At 39.0% G+C, this 14,639-nt stretch overlaps 1 protein-coding gene across 6 annotated transcripts in view; it reads right to left on the reverse strand.

Moving 5' to 3' along the window:
• Positions 1 to 2,059: 2,059 nt before the first annotated feature.
• cacna1bb (calcium channel, voltage-dependent, N type, alpha 1B subunit, b) overlaps positions 2,060 to 14,639 on the reverse strand; it is a 337,484-nt gene continuing 324,904 nt past the window's right edge. For all 6 annotated transcript variants that reach the window (XM_049466430.1, XM_049466432.1, XM_049466431.1 and 3 more), the window contains 2 exons: positions 7,485 to 7,720; positions 2,060 to 6,438 (listed from right to left, as the gene is read on the reverse strand). In XM_049466430.1, the coding sequence (XP_049322387.1) occupies positions 5,908 to 6,438; positions 7,485 to 7,720 (767 nt within the window). In that variant the 3' untranslated portion in view covers positions 2,060 to 5,907. The remainder of the gene's footprint in view (positions 6,439 to 7,484; positions 7,721 to 14,639) is intronic.

A 14,639-nucleotide genomic window follows, 5' to 3' on the forward strand; every position in this document is an offset into this window, starting at 1 on the left:
CTGTGCTGGTTAGATTAGTAGGTTCTGGGGTTTGATAACAGATGGATGGTGCTGTGCTGGTTAGATTAGTATGTTCTGGGGGTTGATAACAGATGGATGGTGCTGTGCTGGTTAGATTAGTAGGTTATGGGGTTTGATAACAGATGGATGGTGCTGTGCTGGTTAGATTAGTAGGTTCTCGGGTTTGATAGATGGATTGTGCTGTGCTGGTGAGATTAGTAGGTTCTGGGGTTTGATAACAGATGGATGGAGCTGTGCTGGTTAGATTAGGTTCTGGGGTTTGATAACAGATGGATGGCGCTGTGCTGGTTAGATTAGTAGGTTCTGGGGTTTAATAACAGATGGATGGAGCTGTGCTGGTTAGATTAGTAAATTCTGGGGTTTGATAACAGATGGATGGTGCTGTGCTTGTTAGATTAGTAGGTTCTGGGGTTTGATAACAGATAGATGGCGCTGTGCTGGTTAGATTAGTAGGTTCTGGGGTTTAATAACAGATGGATGGAGCTGTGCTGGTTAGATTAGTGGGTTCTAGGGTTTGATAACAGATGGATGGAGCTGTGCTGGTTAGATTAGTAGGTTCTGGGGTTTGATAACAGATGGATGGTGCTGTGCTGGTTAGATTAGTAGCTTCTGGGGTTTGATAAGAGATGGACGGTGCTGTGCTGGTTAGATTAGTAGGTTCTGGGGTTTGATAACAGATGGATGGCGCTGTGCTGGTTAGATTAGTAGGTTCTGGGGTTTGATAACATATGGATGGTGCTGTGCTTGTTAGATTAGTAGGTTCTGGGGTTTGATAACAGATGGATGGTGCTGTGCTGGTTAGATTAGTAGATTATGGGGTTTGATAACAGATGGATGGTGCTTTGCTGGTTAGATGAATAGGTTCTGGGGTTTGATAAGAGATGGATGGTGCTGTGCTGGTTAGATTAGTAGATTATGGGGTTTGATAACAGATGGATGGTGCTTTGCTGGTTAGATGAATAGGTTCTGGGGTTTGATAAGAGATGGATGGTGCTGTGCTGGTTACATTAGTAGGTTCTGGGGTTTGATAACAGATGGATGGTACTGTGCTGGTTACATTAGTAGGTTCTGGGGTTTGATAACAGATGGATGGTGCTGTGCTGGTTACATTAGTAGGTTCTGGGGTTTGATAACAGATGGATGGTGCTGTGCTGGTTAGATTAGTAGGTTCTAGGGTTTGATAACAGATGAATGGTGCTGTGCTGATTAGATTAGTAGGTTCTGGGGTTTGATAACAGATGGATGGTGCTGTGCTGGTTAGATTAGTAGGTTCTGGGGTTTGATAACAGATGAATGGTGCTGTGCTGGTTAGATTAGTAGGTTCTGGGGTTTGATAACAGAAGGATGGCTCTGTGCTGGTTAGATTAGTAGGTTCTGGGGGTTGATAACAGATGGATGGTGCTGTGCTGGTTACATTAGTAGGTTCTGGGGTTTGATAACAGATGGATGGTGCTGTGCTGGTTAGATTAGTAGGTTCTAGGGTTTGATAACAGATGAATGGTGCTGTGCTGATTAGATTAGTAGGTTCTGGGGTTTGATAACAGAAGGATGGCTCTGTGCTGGTTAGATTAGTAGGTTCTGGGGGTTGATAACAGATGCATGGTGCTGTGCTGGATAGATTAGTAGGTAGCATGAACTAGTTTGTTCGTGTTTTGCCATTTAGCACAAGCTAACACTAACTCTCAGTGTAAACATGGTGTGGCCAGCAACAGCTTATTAGCATAAAAGTGACAGAGCCCTTAAATGGCTCATTCTGGAAGAGACTGAAACTGACAATAATAGAGCTGATTTGTCTAGCCCATAAACCTATTCTAACTTGTGTAAAAAGATGTGTAATATGTATCTTTTAAATACAATACAACCATAAACTATTTAATCATTCTAACACAAACACAAAAAGCAGAATAAAGCTTTAAAAATGTCAATATTAGCAGAGTGAAAAATAATTAGTGTAGAATTAGACACTGGAAACGGAAAGACAGTTTAGAAGAAACATTTTCAGGCATTTATAACATTCTAATAACATCACACCAACAAAACATTTCTTAAAATTTTATTTTTATATACTTTTTTCTCAATTCAGTGATACAAAATAGTAATGAATGGTAGTGAATCAGACAGTCAGTGAACAGTGGTGATGGCTGATCTGCTTTAGAAACAACAGCAGTCGTCCCATGCTTTTTTGTGGCCTGAAGGTCATTTTCTATTTTGTTCAACACCTCTTTTACAGCAGAAATCTAAACCGCACTTTCTCCACTTACTCCCACAAACATGTGGCGTTTATTAAAGTTCAAATAAAAAGCCAGTGACTCCCCCACAGGAAACAAAACGAGAACATACACGAGGGTGTACAGTTCTGTACATGCACATACTGTATGTCATCATCACATGCAAACATGACATAATGTCCAAGGAGATCAGGCCACAGTTCAAGTGGACAAGGTACAGCATGAGGAGACAAAGTGGTGCAGCGCTTAAATTTGGCACCTGGCAGAAAAGAGTTTTAGTAAAGTGATTATTTTCTCGTTATAGAAAGGGCGGAGTAGTCGGGACAGTCACATATCTTTCCGGGCGGCACAATTATCCTCATTTCTCCCTGAAAAAATCGAGGATGAGGGGGCAGTAGGTGGTCAAGGCAGATCACTGTGAGGTCACATCCTGTGTGAAATCTTATTCAGAGCTTTTCAGTTGGCCATTGTCTGTTTATTTGGGCTGGAAACACTTTATGGACTGGATTAAACACAATAAATAACACAAATTCTGGTTAAGGTCTTGAGGGCAGGGCAAAATGTCCAGATTCTGGACTTACTGACAGGCCAACAGTGTAAAGACCCTGCCTGTAACACTGCCAGTTTTATATTAGGGCCCTATGATTTCCACAATGTAAAAAATGGAATTTCGGAACTGAGGTATAAAAAACATAAGAAATTTCATGATCAAAATTAGAATTAGAATGAGATTTATTTGCTCTTTTAGCCTCTGAACCACAGATTAAAAGGTATAGTTTAAACGTCTCTGACTTTTTATAGTTATCATAAAAACATACAGATTGAGTAGCTGTCTGAGCCATGAGCGCGAAGAAGCTACACAATCGACCTATTGTCAAAATAAAATTGAAAAGGAAAATCGAAGATGGTTTGAATCCCAGTCATGTAGCTTGCCTTCAGCAGTTGGAGCTCTGAGAGAGCACAGTTGGCCTTGCTCTCTCTCTTGATTGGTGGGGGGTAGATGGCACTCTTTCCCTTAATCTCTCCAAGGGTGATGTTGATCAGCACAAGGCGTCTGTGAGCTGATGTATCAGAACCGAGTCGCTGCGCTTTCCTCCCAGCGTGGCAACCCTGCATCAGCAGCAGTTCGAAAAGAGGTGGTGGTTGAATGCACATGTATCGGAGGAAGCATGTGCTAGTCTTCACCCTCCTGGTGTGTTGGGGCATCACTAGTGAAAGGGGGAGTCCAAATGATTTGTTGGGCAATGTTGGGTAATTGGCTTTGGGAGAAAATTGAATAAATAAATAATAAATAATTTAAAAAATGGAAAAACTCTTTTAAGGGAAAAAAAACCTCAATTTAAGACATAGAGAACATTTGTCAAGAAAAAAAAATTGTAGAACATAAATAATTAAACATCTGAACGAAAAAAAAGAAAGAAAAAAAAACAAAACGATTCCATAGGGCCCTACTATATATCTATAAACTAAACAGAATAGAAGTGTCTTGGTCCCACTGGTGCTAAAACCTGGATCTGCAGGCTGCCGAGTTCTCCAGGAAGTTAGGCTACAGATAACGAGGAGCAATTAATTATAAAGTGTCGTCTTGTTGCATAGCCCTGCTGCACTTCATCACAACAGTCAACTCATCCCTGGACTTACAGTAAACACAGCTAGCTTAATCCTACCTATAGAAATACCATCTATACTCATCTTTACTCATCACTGATTACCATACTTTGTCTTAGAAGACAACAACAAGGTGTTTGGAAGCTATCAAACCCAGAAAACATGGGCAAAAAATTAACAAAGAAGCACAAACACTTCTTTTTTTTAGTTGTTTTACTAAAAAGTGTCTGTCATATCTAGTCAAATAAATATCTATTTATTTGAATATCTGTGATCTAAATGTGTACTATCCTTATGAATGCTGCTTATCAATGGCATTTTTTTTCAACAGGCCTTTTTCAGGTACTGAACTCATATACTGTTATATGTTTTATGCAGCACCAAAAAAAAAAAAAAAAGATGGCATGACACTTTCTGTGAATTTCTGTGAACTTTCAGTACGCTTTCAGGTAAAGGAAGATACAAAAAGCATTGGGTCTCTATTGAAGTCTCCATCTAATGAATTCAGTCTAATACTAGAAAGGAAAGAGCTCGCCATGTACTCTTTGGCAAAAAACACAGTACAACACAGGCTGTAATTTTACAACAATATCAACAACCATGTGTACAACCCCGCAACATGCATATCTGTCAATTAAACTCAATGGCATTTCATTTAGTCCTCCTTCAGAGGTTTAAATAAGCACCATAGCTATCTGAAGCTATCTCGTCATCATCATCATCATCATCATCATCACCATCATCACCAACATTATCCTTCCTGCAGTCTACATCATCATTACTTTTGCTTTATATTCAATAAATACTCTGAAATCTCAAAACTCACTCATACATCTCAATACTCAATACTGCACTTTCACACTCACGTCCAACAGTCAAGACTATTCCATCTATCGTTAAAATCTCACCTGTATTCTCTCTCTTCTCTCTATATTTTGTGCAACGTCATAATCTCTTCGTAAATTCTTCATAACATGCTATGGTACAGATAAGGAACGGAACAAATATCAGTGACATCTACCTACAGTGTACAGTATCTAGTAGAGTTTGCCTTTCTCAGGTTCTGATGACGTACAGCAACACATCATCAACGTACAACGTACAGCGATCTCCGAGAAGGTTAGGCACTTGGTATTTTACCACTTGAGCGTAATACAGTAAAAAAGAGTAGACCTTACAGGATGCCCAGCTACAACTCGTCATGTACAAGGTACAAAAAAGGACACTGTGAAAAGATAGTCAGTCTACTGCAGCCCCATACAAAACTAATTACAATTTGGCCATTTTTTTCTTTTCTGTTTTAGAAAGTGGGAGAAGTTCTGCTCCACTCGCCAGAAGAAGATCATAGAACAGCATAAGACAGCAGCATGACAAGAAAGGACATTAAGAAGGAACCCTCCATTACAAGACCCACCCTATGAAGAGGAGGGGCTAAAGAGGTGTAAGAACTGGCTGGGATCTGGGCTGTTATATAATAAAGCCAGCCTGGCCAACCTGCTGCGCTCCTGCATCTACAGTACCTTCTAGCTCACACTTCCTTAGCTTTCTTAGCTTCCTTAGCATTCTTAGCTTTCTGGCTCTTTAAGTTACGCCTTAAGCGCTTTTCAATGGCTGCAACGACCATCTCATGGTCCTCTATTGATTGTAGCCCTGTTAATATGGTTCCAGAGAGTGGAGGGCAGTGTTTAGTAGCTTTGCATTCTTAGCTAAACTACTTCTCTCCTCTTCAGTGGCAGTTGGAGCTCATCTTGGGTTAGCAAAATGCACTATGGCACTGTTGTCTTCACTACCTGTGACTAGAGAGCCATCTACAACACATTACGAGGTAACGTCGAGCCGCGATTGAAACATTGCGGCCCTGTTAGATTAACAATTGAATCAACAAATGAATGATAACCTAATCGACATTCCCTCACTCATCACACCTTAGGTTTATTTGCACTGGTACACAGCTCGGAGCACGGCTGTGCACCGCCATCTCAGCAAGGATGATAAAACTCATCCTGCAGGCAGTTTCGACCCCCGTTATTTTTTTCTTTCAATACGCTAGCTAGCACCAGTCATCTTTTTCCACTTCCTGGTAGCTCGGGGAGACCCTGCTGCTGGACCCCGGGGCTGGGCTCACTCCTAAAGTGAAGTGATATCCGTTGGGGACGCCGCTCCGGCTTTGCTGGCCCACCCCGGTGGCCGTGTGGAGGGGGGCGGTGGCAGCAGTCCTGGGGGAGCGCCCCAATCCGTACGTGCTTAACGCGTCCTGGAAGTCTTCAGCCTCTGACAGGTGGGGGTCTCTCTGCAGGGGACCCAGGCTGGGGTCGGAGCTGATGCGAGTGACAGGCACGGGGGTGGGGCGCTGGGCGTCACCGCTGAGCAGGGAGTCGTGCTCCGATTGGCCGCGGATGAGGCGGGCGGGTCCCGGGCCGAGCGAGCGGGCGGAGCTAAGCAGCACTGGGGAGGAGTTGGCAGTCTTATAGGCCACCGCTGGCCTCGGGGTGAGGGGGGTCTGGGGCAGCTGACGGCGCCCGCGGCACGGTGTAGTGGTTGAGGTAAAGACCACCGTGCTGCCCTTAGCTGAGCTAGTGGCCTGCAAGGTAAAACACAGGACATGAAGAAAAACAGTTAAAAACAATTAATGTAAAAAATGATAGATTTTCAGCAGGAATATTAGAAATTGTCTAAATAATAGTACGAAATGTTCTTTTTTTAATCAAAGATTACTTTTTTATTTTACAGTTAGATTTAAATTTAAGTTATCTTTTAAAAGCTGTTAAAAGCAGATTGTTTTGATTTTGAATTACAATTTATATATTACAGAATTTTCTTTCTAAAATCACACATAAAATTACACACTTCATTGCATGTATTTTTGTCATTTTAATGTGATTTCACAGGAAAAATACCATGAAATTTATGTGAGGAATATATATAAAAAAGATATATAAGAATACATGCTAATAAAGAAATATTTAGTAAATAACACAGTTCTATATATATCAATGACAACAGGTTTATGGTGGTAACTTACTGTTAATATAACTATATACATAATATTTTCACAAATGAAATAGGACAACTAATTTCAATTGTTTTGTATTTAGTTATACAGTACCAATCAAAAGTTTCGACACACATTAAATTCAGTATTTTTTAAATATGTTTTTTAATGTTCTGCATTGTAGATTAATAATAAAATCATCCAAACTATAAAGAAAAAAAGCATATAAAATTACTTAATAAACCAGAATATGTTTTATATTTTAGATTCTTCAAAGTAGCATCTCTTGATTAGATGACAGTTTTGCACATCTTGGCTGGATTTTATCAGTCAGCTTTATGAGGGAGAGTCACCTGGATTTGCTAAACTTGCCAAGAGTTAATTTTTTGAATGAGAAGGTGTGTCCAAACTTTTGACTGATACTGTATATCAGTAAAGTAAAGATGGGCCAACAGGCACTAAGCAGTACAGGGAAGAAAAGTAAATAAAGTAAGAAACATCTGGAAAGGAAATAAAACAGAGAAATAAAAATAGACAGAATATGTAGTTCATTAGGGAGAAAGAAAAAGACTGAAACAGTGAGAGAGATAATAATTATAGTTATAATAATTATGGGATGTTTGTGAGTAACGGACCGGTTTGAATTTGTTGGAGTCGAGTGGATCTCCTGGTGATGCGGATCTGCTGGGGGCGGGTGATTGGCTGTGGCAGTGCTCTCGGCTGCCGTAGCGATCGCAGGAGAAGTAGCGCTGCTTCCGGTCCGCCGCTGAGGACGAGTGGTGCTTCCTCTCGTGAGAGCGTCCGCGGTCCCGCTCACGCTCACGAGCACGGTCCCGCTCCCTCGGCTCAGCGCCCTGATCCGTCGGTGAATCTGAAAAAAAAAAAAAAAACAGGCAAATGAAGGGTGTGAGTTAAATGAGTTAAAATAAATAGTGCCGTCAATCGAGCAGAAAACTGAATTATCAGATTAATCACAACACTATTCTGTGATTAATCGCACTTGCTACTCTTCTTAAGACATAAGTGTTTATAATGGATATTTAAACTAAAATAAATGAAAGAATGTAAAATTTGCTAAACAGAATTACAGTCAGTAGTGATGTCTATCTATTAAAAGAAATCTGATTAATAAAAAACAATATTCTGAAAATATATTCTGCAATTAATCATAATTAATCATCCTTGTTCCTATGACTTAAGAGTTTAGTAATGGCTTTAAAATGAAAATAAATGAATGAAAGGAACATTTATAAAATGGAATTATAATTATTGCATATTCTGCCAAATTGGTGTGCCAGTATAAGGAGTCATTTACGGTAAAAAGAATGAGTATTGTCCCCTGATTTATTGATTTATTAATGTGAACAGTAGTAAGTGTAAACCACTTTTTTTCCAGTTATTTTTGGTTCATTAAGGTTGGGTCTACTTAAAAAAGATAAAAAAGACTTTGCATATTTTAGAAAAAATACAATGTAGTCAATTACAATAGTCAATTATTCAAGCATGCAGACAACCAGTTCTCTAACATAAAGAATTTATAGAAAGAAAATCAAAGGAATAAACAAATAAACATGCTTTTTGAATGTCACATGAGTTTTGGTAACATGACTGAGAAAAATATAAACATCTTCAGCTTAAAAACCTTGTCAAAAATTAAGGAAAGCTGCCCGAGATTGACCAGTATATGTTTTGAATATATTTGAGTATATGTTCCTCAAAATGAACTAGTTTACTTTCATTTGGTTTTTTTTCCGTTATTAATAGATTGCTATTCTTTTTTAATTGAACCCCTTTCTACCCCTTTTCCATCACCAGCCCCCACATCATTCCCATACTAAATAGATGATTATATATGGTGCTGAGTTTTAATATTCTCATTTGCTTCACACAGAACAATATTAAATTTTACAACAAAAATGAATGTGTTTATGCACATCGGTGGCTGCACGCATGTGTAAGAGAGAGAGAGAGAGAGAGAGAGAGAAAGGGGTAGTAAGTCTTAGTTATGAGATTTAACAACATTTCTGCATAACTAAAAAGAATTTGACAGTAATGACATTGTGTTTAAATTGCTAATCAAAACCTAGTTTCTATATTAATTAAATGTTCCTTCTTTTTTAGGCATATCAATTAGATAAGTCATTTATCTTTATTATGAGAACATGTCCCATGATCAGGTCAGATCACTTACAGTTTAAATACACCTACAGTAAAATCTGATCTGCAAAAACTCCTGCAGTAGCAGCACTATGTGGAGGTCAGTGGAGTGGACAGTTCTTCTGTTTGGTCACTCTGTTGACCAGTGGGGCTACTCCGGCTCTTGCTGACCGGGACAGAGGCCACCATAAATTAGGACCAAGTGTCTTCCCACTCTCCAGCAGAGCCTTTTATCTGAAGGATGCAGGTCAGCTGCAGTCCACCAACACTAATTAACACCATCACACTCCACAGCCCGAGCAGGACCTGATCACTTCCAGAGACCCCTCACAGACCACTCACACATTGTGAGGAAGGCATGTGCACTGAGCGCTGAGTCAGATCTGATTGTGTTGCATGTAACATGTATAAACATTAATACATTTAAAAGCTTCAGCTCCGAGAGCCACCATCACTGTGTACTGATAATGACAGATATATATATATATATATATATATATATATATATATATATATATATATATATATATATATATATATATATATATACATAGACTCTGCATAGCCTGCCTCCTGGCACAGGCTACTATGTGTAGTCTATACATATTTATATATATGTTATATATATATTATATGTTATTTTCAGTGATGGCAGCGCTCAGAGCTGAAGCTAATGTCATAGGATGATTTTTAATAAGCTTCTTGTGCACTTTTTAAGTTATTAATGCCTCGTTTTAAATGTCAGGGCTCTCCAGATTCTAGCAAGGAGGTTTGGAGCTACTTTAAGGCTGGATAACGGTGGAAAAAACGATTTATCGGGGCCCAGTGACTTTGACCCAGTCTGAGGGGTATTTGGACAAAGTTCTGGATCTCAGAACGCTGTCAGAGAACAGAGGTGTGCTATTTATAAAAGGTAAGTAATTTTTATCATGTCTTACTACACCAAAAGTCAATTTTACACTGGAGGTTTCCTTTCATCTACATCGCAGAACTTTTTAAAAATAAAGAAAAAAACACTTAAAAAATTTAAGGTGTCCAAACTTTTGACTGGTACACGAGTTAAAAAATGCATTTTGCATTTTCTAATACATACAGCTCATACTTTGGTGCCTAAGATGTGGACAGATTGCTATTAAGAATTTTACTACATTCTGCTACATTCTAGTGTCAATACTGACAAACTCCTGTCATCGAGACAGCGCTACGTCAGTCAGAGAGAAATTAAAGATACTGGAATTTGAGCGCAGAGCATTCAGAGCACAGCAGACAGCTATCTTTAACTGATGAGACAGTTTCTGCATTCTGCTGAGTGCAAGGCTGAAGACAGAGCTGAGGAGGCTGCTGACAGCAGGTCCTGACTTCTGCTAAGCCTGGTTAACAGCAGACACGGGGAATGCTTAAGCTCCAGAGTTAACAGAGAGAGAGAGAGAGAGAGAGAGAGAGAGAGAGAGAGAGAGTGGCTGAGCGATAGAGAAGAGGAGGAGGAGGAGTTTCGTGAGCCACGGGGAAGGAGAGAGGCAGCCTCCATCAGAGTGGCAAGAAACAAAAATCAAAAATCAAATCCAGACAAAAGCTGATTTTCTTCCAGGGCTCTGAAAGTCTCTCTCTCTTTCTCTGCCACAGTAAATCCTACACCCAACCTCTCTGAGACTCTGCCTCTATAACCCGATCACCATAATCCCATACGGAATTTCAATCACTGCGCTATGCAGCAGAAATCAGGAGTTTTCCACAAAGGCCAGAGCTTTGTGTGCATGTTTTTTTTTTTTCTGTAATAAAGCTTATGAAAAACAAAGCTGCCAAAAAGTGTTCTTTAAAGAGATGCCAAAAAATAATCAATTCTGTTTGCTTTTGTTTTTCTTCAATAATCCACAATTGCTGCCTATCCCATGACTTTTGGCATGCCATTGAAAACTGAATATAATAATAATCATAATATATTAGAATTTGTTTTGTTAACTTTCCCACAATAACTCACATACATGATCAATCTGGAAATAAAATTTAATGTGTAAATTAATGCAAATGAATCACAATACCAAGTTACCAGAGCCTGGTGATATATTAAATACCTTGAGTTATTATAGTAAAATAAAAAATGATCCAGTCTGCCAGGCCTAAACCACACTAGACCACATACAAGAAGAAGAACAGGTGCTGTTTCTCATGATTATTAAGCAATAGAACACGAGAGGGCGTGATGTTATTCGCGATAACACACGACCTCGAGTGTTCTATTGCTTTTATACAACAGTTTCTTTTTTTACTAAATAAATAAAGAAAATAAATCAAAGAACTTTAAGAAATTCAGTTTGAATATGCTTTAATATGGACTGAGCCTTCCGCCAAACTACATACAGTGTATGGTTCAGGCAGACTAACACCACGGAAGTTAGCTTGAAAGCAAAATTGGAAATAAGTGAAGATGGTAACGTTAGGAGGGTGAAATAACGCTAATACTCTCCTCTCCAGCTCTGTGGAGTCGTCTTCAGGTGAAAGCCGCGAATTTTAGCATTTCTGCTTGTTTTCCTGGGTGGTGTTGGTTTTAGCTAGCTGGCTGGACTGTGGTTAGGTTAGCGTAGCTTGCTTTAGCTCAGCATTAACTTAGCTTAGCCTAGCCTGGCTGCTTAGTGTTCTGGCTGTAAGACGGCATTAACCGAGGACAGGATTCTAACCGGCGACTCAAAATATCTTTTTTTTTTTTATTGACACCACTAATCGGATTCATCGATTCAATAACAATACATAAAATAATAATGAATTGAAGTCTGGAGATAGTTAAGTGGACTCTGTGACTGCATAATTCAGACTCAATCAAAGTAATTTATAAAAAAAATGGATTAAAGAAATGTACTGACTTTATTTGCTATCTAAAAGCATCAGTTTATTTAAGTTACCATGTTTATTTAAATGTTTGCACATTTACAGGGGTTGGCCAATGAAACTGAAACACCTGGTTTTAGAGCACAATAATTGATTGTGGTGACGGACAGTTCTGGTGGAAACAGGAGAGTTGAGGTGCACATTGAATTCTGCCGTGATTTAATCAGCCGTGGTTTTATGTTTTTTGGATACAATCCGGGTTAGCACCCAAACATCCCTTTCAGACAGCTTCCTCTTACAGCGTCCACAGTTAATCCTGTTGGATGTGGTTGGTCATTCTTGGTGGTACGCTGACATTACCCTGGATACCGTGGCTCTTGATACATCACAAAGACTTGCTGTCTTGGTCACAGATGCGCCAGCAAGACGTGCACCAACAATTTGTCCTCTTTTGAACTCTGGTATGTCACCCATAATGTTGTGTGCATTGCAATATTTTGAGCAAAACTGTGCTCTTAATGTCTTGGCATAATTCATGCGGAGACAACGTTCACGTGGCTTTAGATAACAATGTGACACAATTGTGGAGAAAACGAACAGCCGCGGATGTCGTACAGGGGCTTTGTTCGCCCTGTCATGCACATGGAAGCTGGGCGAACATCACGGCCAAACACACGCGACAACGCCTGTGATTGGTCGTTAAAAAAAGAGCCGTGCCAAGAAAACAAAAATGGACGATTTTGAAGAGAGAGTCGCTGAGCATGTACAGCGTTACCGTCACCTTTATGATTCTTCATTGAGAAATACATACCTGAGCTTGTCTAGACAGAGCGCAATGGGTGAATGAAACTTAACTTTACTAATGTCACAGCACCACCTGCTGTTGTGGAGCATAAGAGACAGGCAAAGTGAAGACGCAGAAAGTATGCCAGCTCTAAAGCTTTTGAAAGCGCGCTTGACTTCGTGCAATGCTCACAAAATTTGTTTCGCTGGAAGTATGCCGAGGCCTTTCCCCTGCTAATTGAACCTTCACACTTTGTTCTTAATGGTGCAATGTGCAATTAATGAAGATTGACCACCGGGCTGCTCCAATTTAGCCATGAAACCTCCCACACTAAAATGACAGGTGTTTCAGTTTCATTGTCCAACCCGTGTATATGCTTTGTGCTGATGTGTGGAGGCTTTCTTGAGGTATTACACTGACAAGACGACAAGTTGCAATTTTTGTTTCAAATGTGGCACCTGGTGCTGACTGGATTAAAGCACTGGTACTAAATAACGAGGGGATTTTAATTGTTTTTTTTTTAATGTCAAAGTTTTGAGAGACTTTTCTAGTATACTGTGCAACACTAGTGGTGAATATGAGGGGTAAGCGTTCTTGATTTTTTAAAATTATTTTACTTTTTTAAATCATCCAAAAATGTTGTTTATGAAACAAGTGGAAAGCATATCTTTAATTAGCAGCACTTACGATGTGTATGTTTATTTTCCCCATTTAAATAATTGCAGTGTTAGCATCTGCTTGTTCTCAAGCTGTTAAAGAAAACTAAACATATTTAACTTCAATTAAGTATCATTATTTTTAATGCGCTACATGTAATTATCTTAATTTCACATTTGGCATTGTTCCCATTACACTAGATCCAGTGAAATGACTGTATATTCTCTCTGTGGTTAATGTGGAAACTAATTTGCCACCCATGCGCTGTCTTGTTGGCACAGAAAATCCTCTACATTTCCTTCCCATAGCATCCAGTTTAAAGAGTTTACAGAGATCCAGCATTCCATTCATGTCTGCACAGGTTACTGTTGAGAAAGATAAGCTGAATTACTGTAAAGAGAAACGCTGCAGTTTTGTAACTTTGACTCGTTTCATCACTTCGTCTCTGATTTTTTCCACAGGAGCTGCTCTTCACTCAGCAGGTGTTATGGACAGTAATGTCTGTGATGGAGTGTTTGTGTAAAACAGTGTTGCCATGTTGTTTTACAGAAGTTACAGTAATGTGACATGCTCCTACAGTACAATACCTCACATCTGAACCTCGTCTCTGCTTTACTTTGTGTTTCGGTGAAAAGGAGCATAAAGTTATTATATTCTGTTTCATATAGCTCTGAAAAAAAATAGGAGACCACTTCAGTATAGTAGGTTTATGTTTGAGTAAAATGAACATTGTTGTTTTATTCTATAAACTATAAACAACATTTTCCCCAAATTCCAAATAAAAATCTTGTCACTTAAAGCATTTATTTGCAGAAAATGAGAAATATCTAAAATAACAAAAAAGATTTGTTTTTAGACCTCAAATAATGCAAAGAAAACAAGTTCATATTCATAAAAGTTTTAAGAGTTCAGAAATCAATATTTGGTGGTATAGTCCTGTTTTTTAATCAAAGTTTTCCTGCATCTTGGCATCATGTTCTCCTCCACCAGTCTTACACACTGCTTTTGGATAACTTTATACTGCTTTACTCCTGGTGCAAAAATTCAAGCAGTTCAGTTTGGTGGTTTGATGGCTTGTGATCATCCATCTTCCTCTTGATTATATTCCAGAGGTTTTCAATTTGGTAAAATCAAAGAAACTCATAATTTTTAAGTCGTCTCTTATTTTTTCCAAAGCTGTATATTATGTTATGTTTAGTATCATATAAAGCCCCACAACAACCTGGAATAACCTTCCAGGAATGTTTAGGATTTTTTACGTCTAGGACTGAAAACGTATTTGTTTAGTTTAGCTTTTAGTATTTAAAAATAAGAATAAAGATAAAGGTTGCAGATTCAGAAGTTCATGGACATAGGGAATTGTGGTAAA

The sequence above is a fragment of the Astyanax mexicanus genome, chromosome 17 (genome assembly GCF_023375975.1).
Source record: "Astyanax mexicanus isolate ESR-SI-001 chromosome 17, AstMex3_surface, whole genome shotgun sequence".
NCBI lineage: Eukaryota > Metazoa > Chordata > Actinopteri > Characiformes > Acestrorhamphidae > Astyanax > Astyanax mexicanus.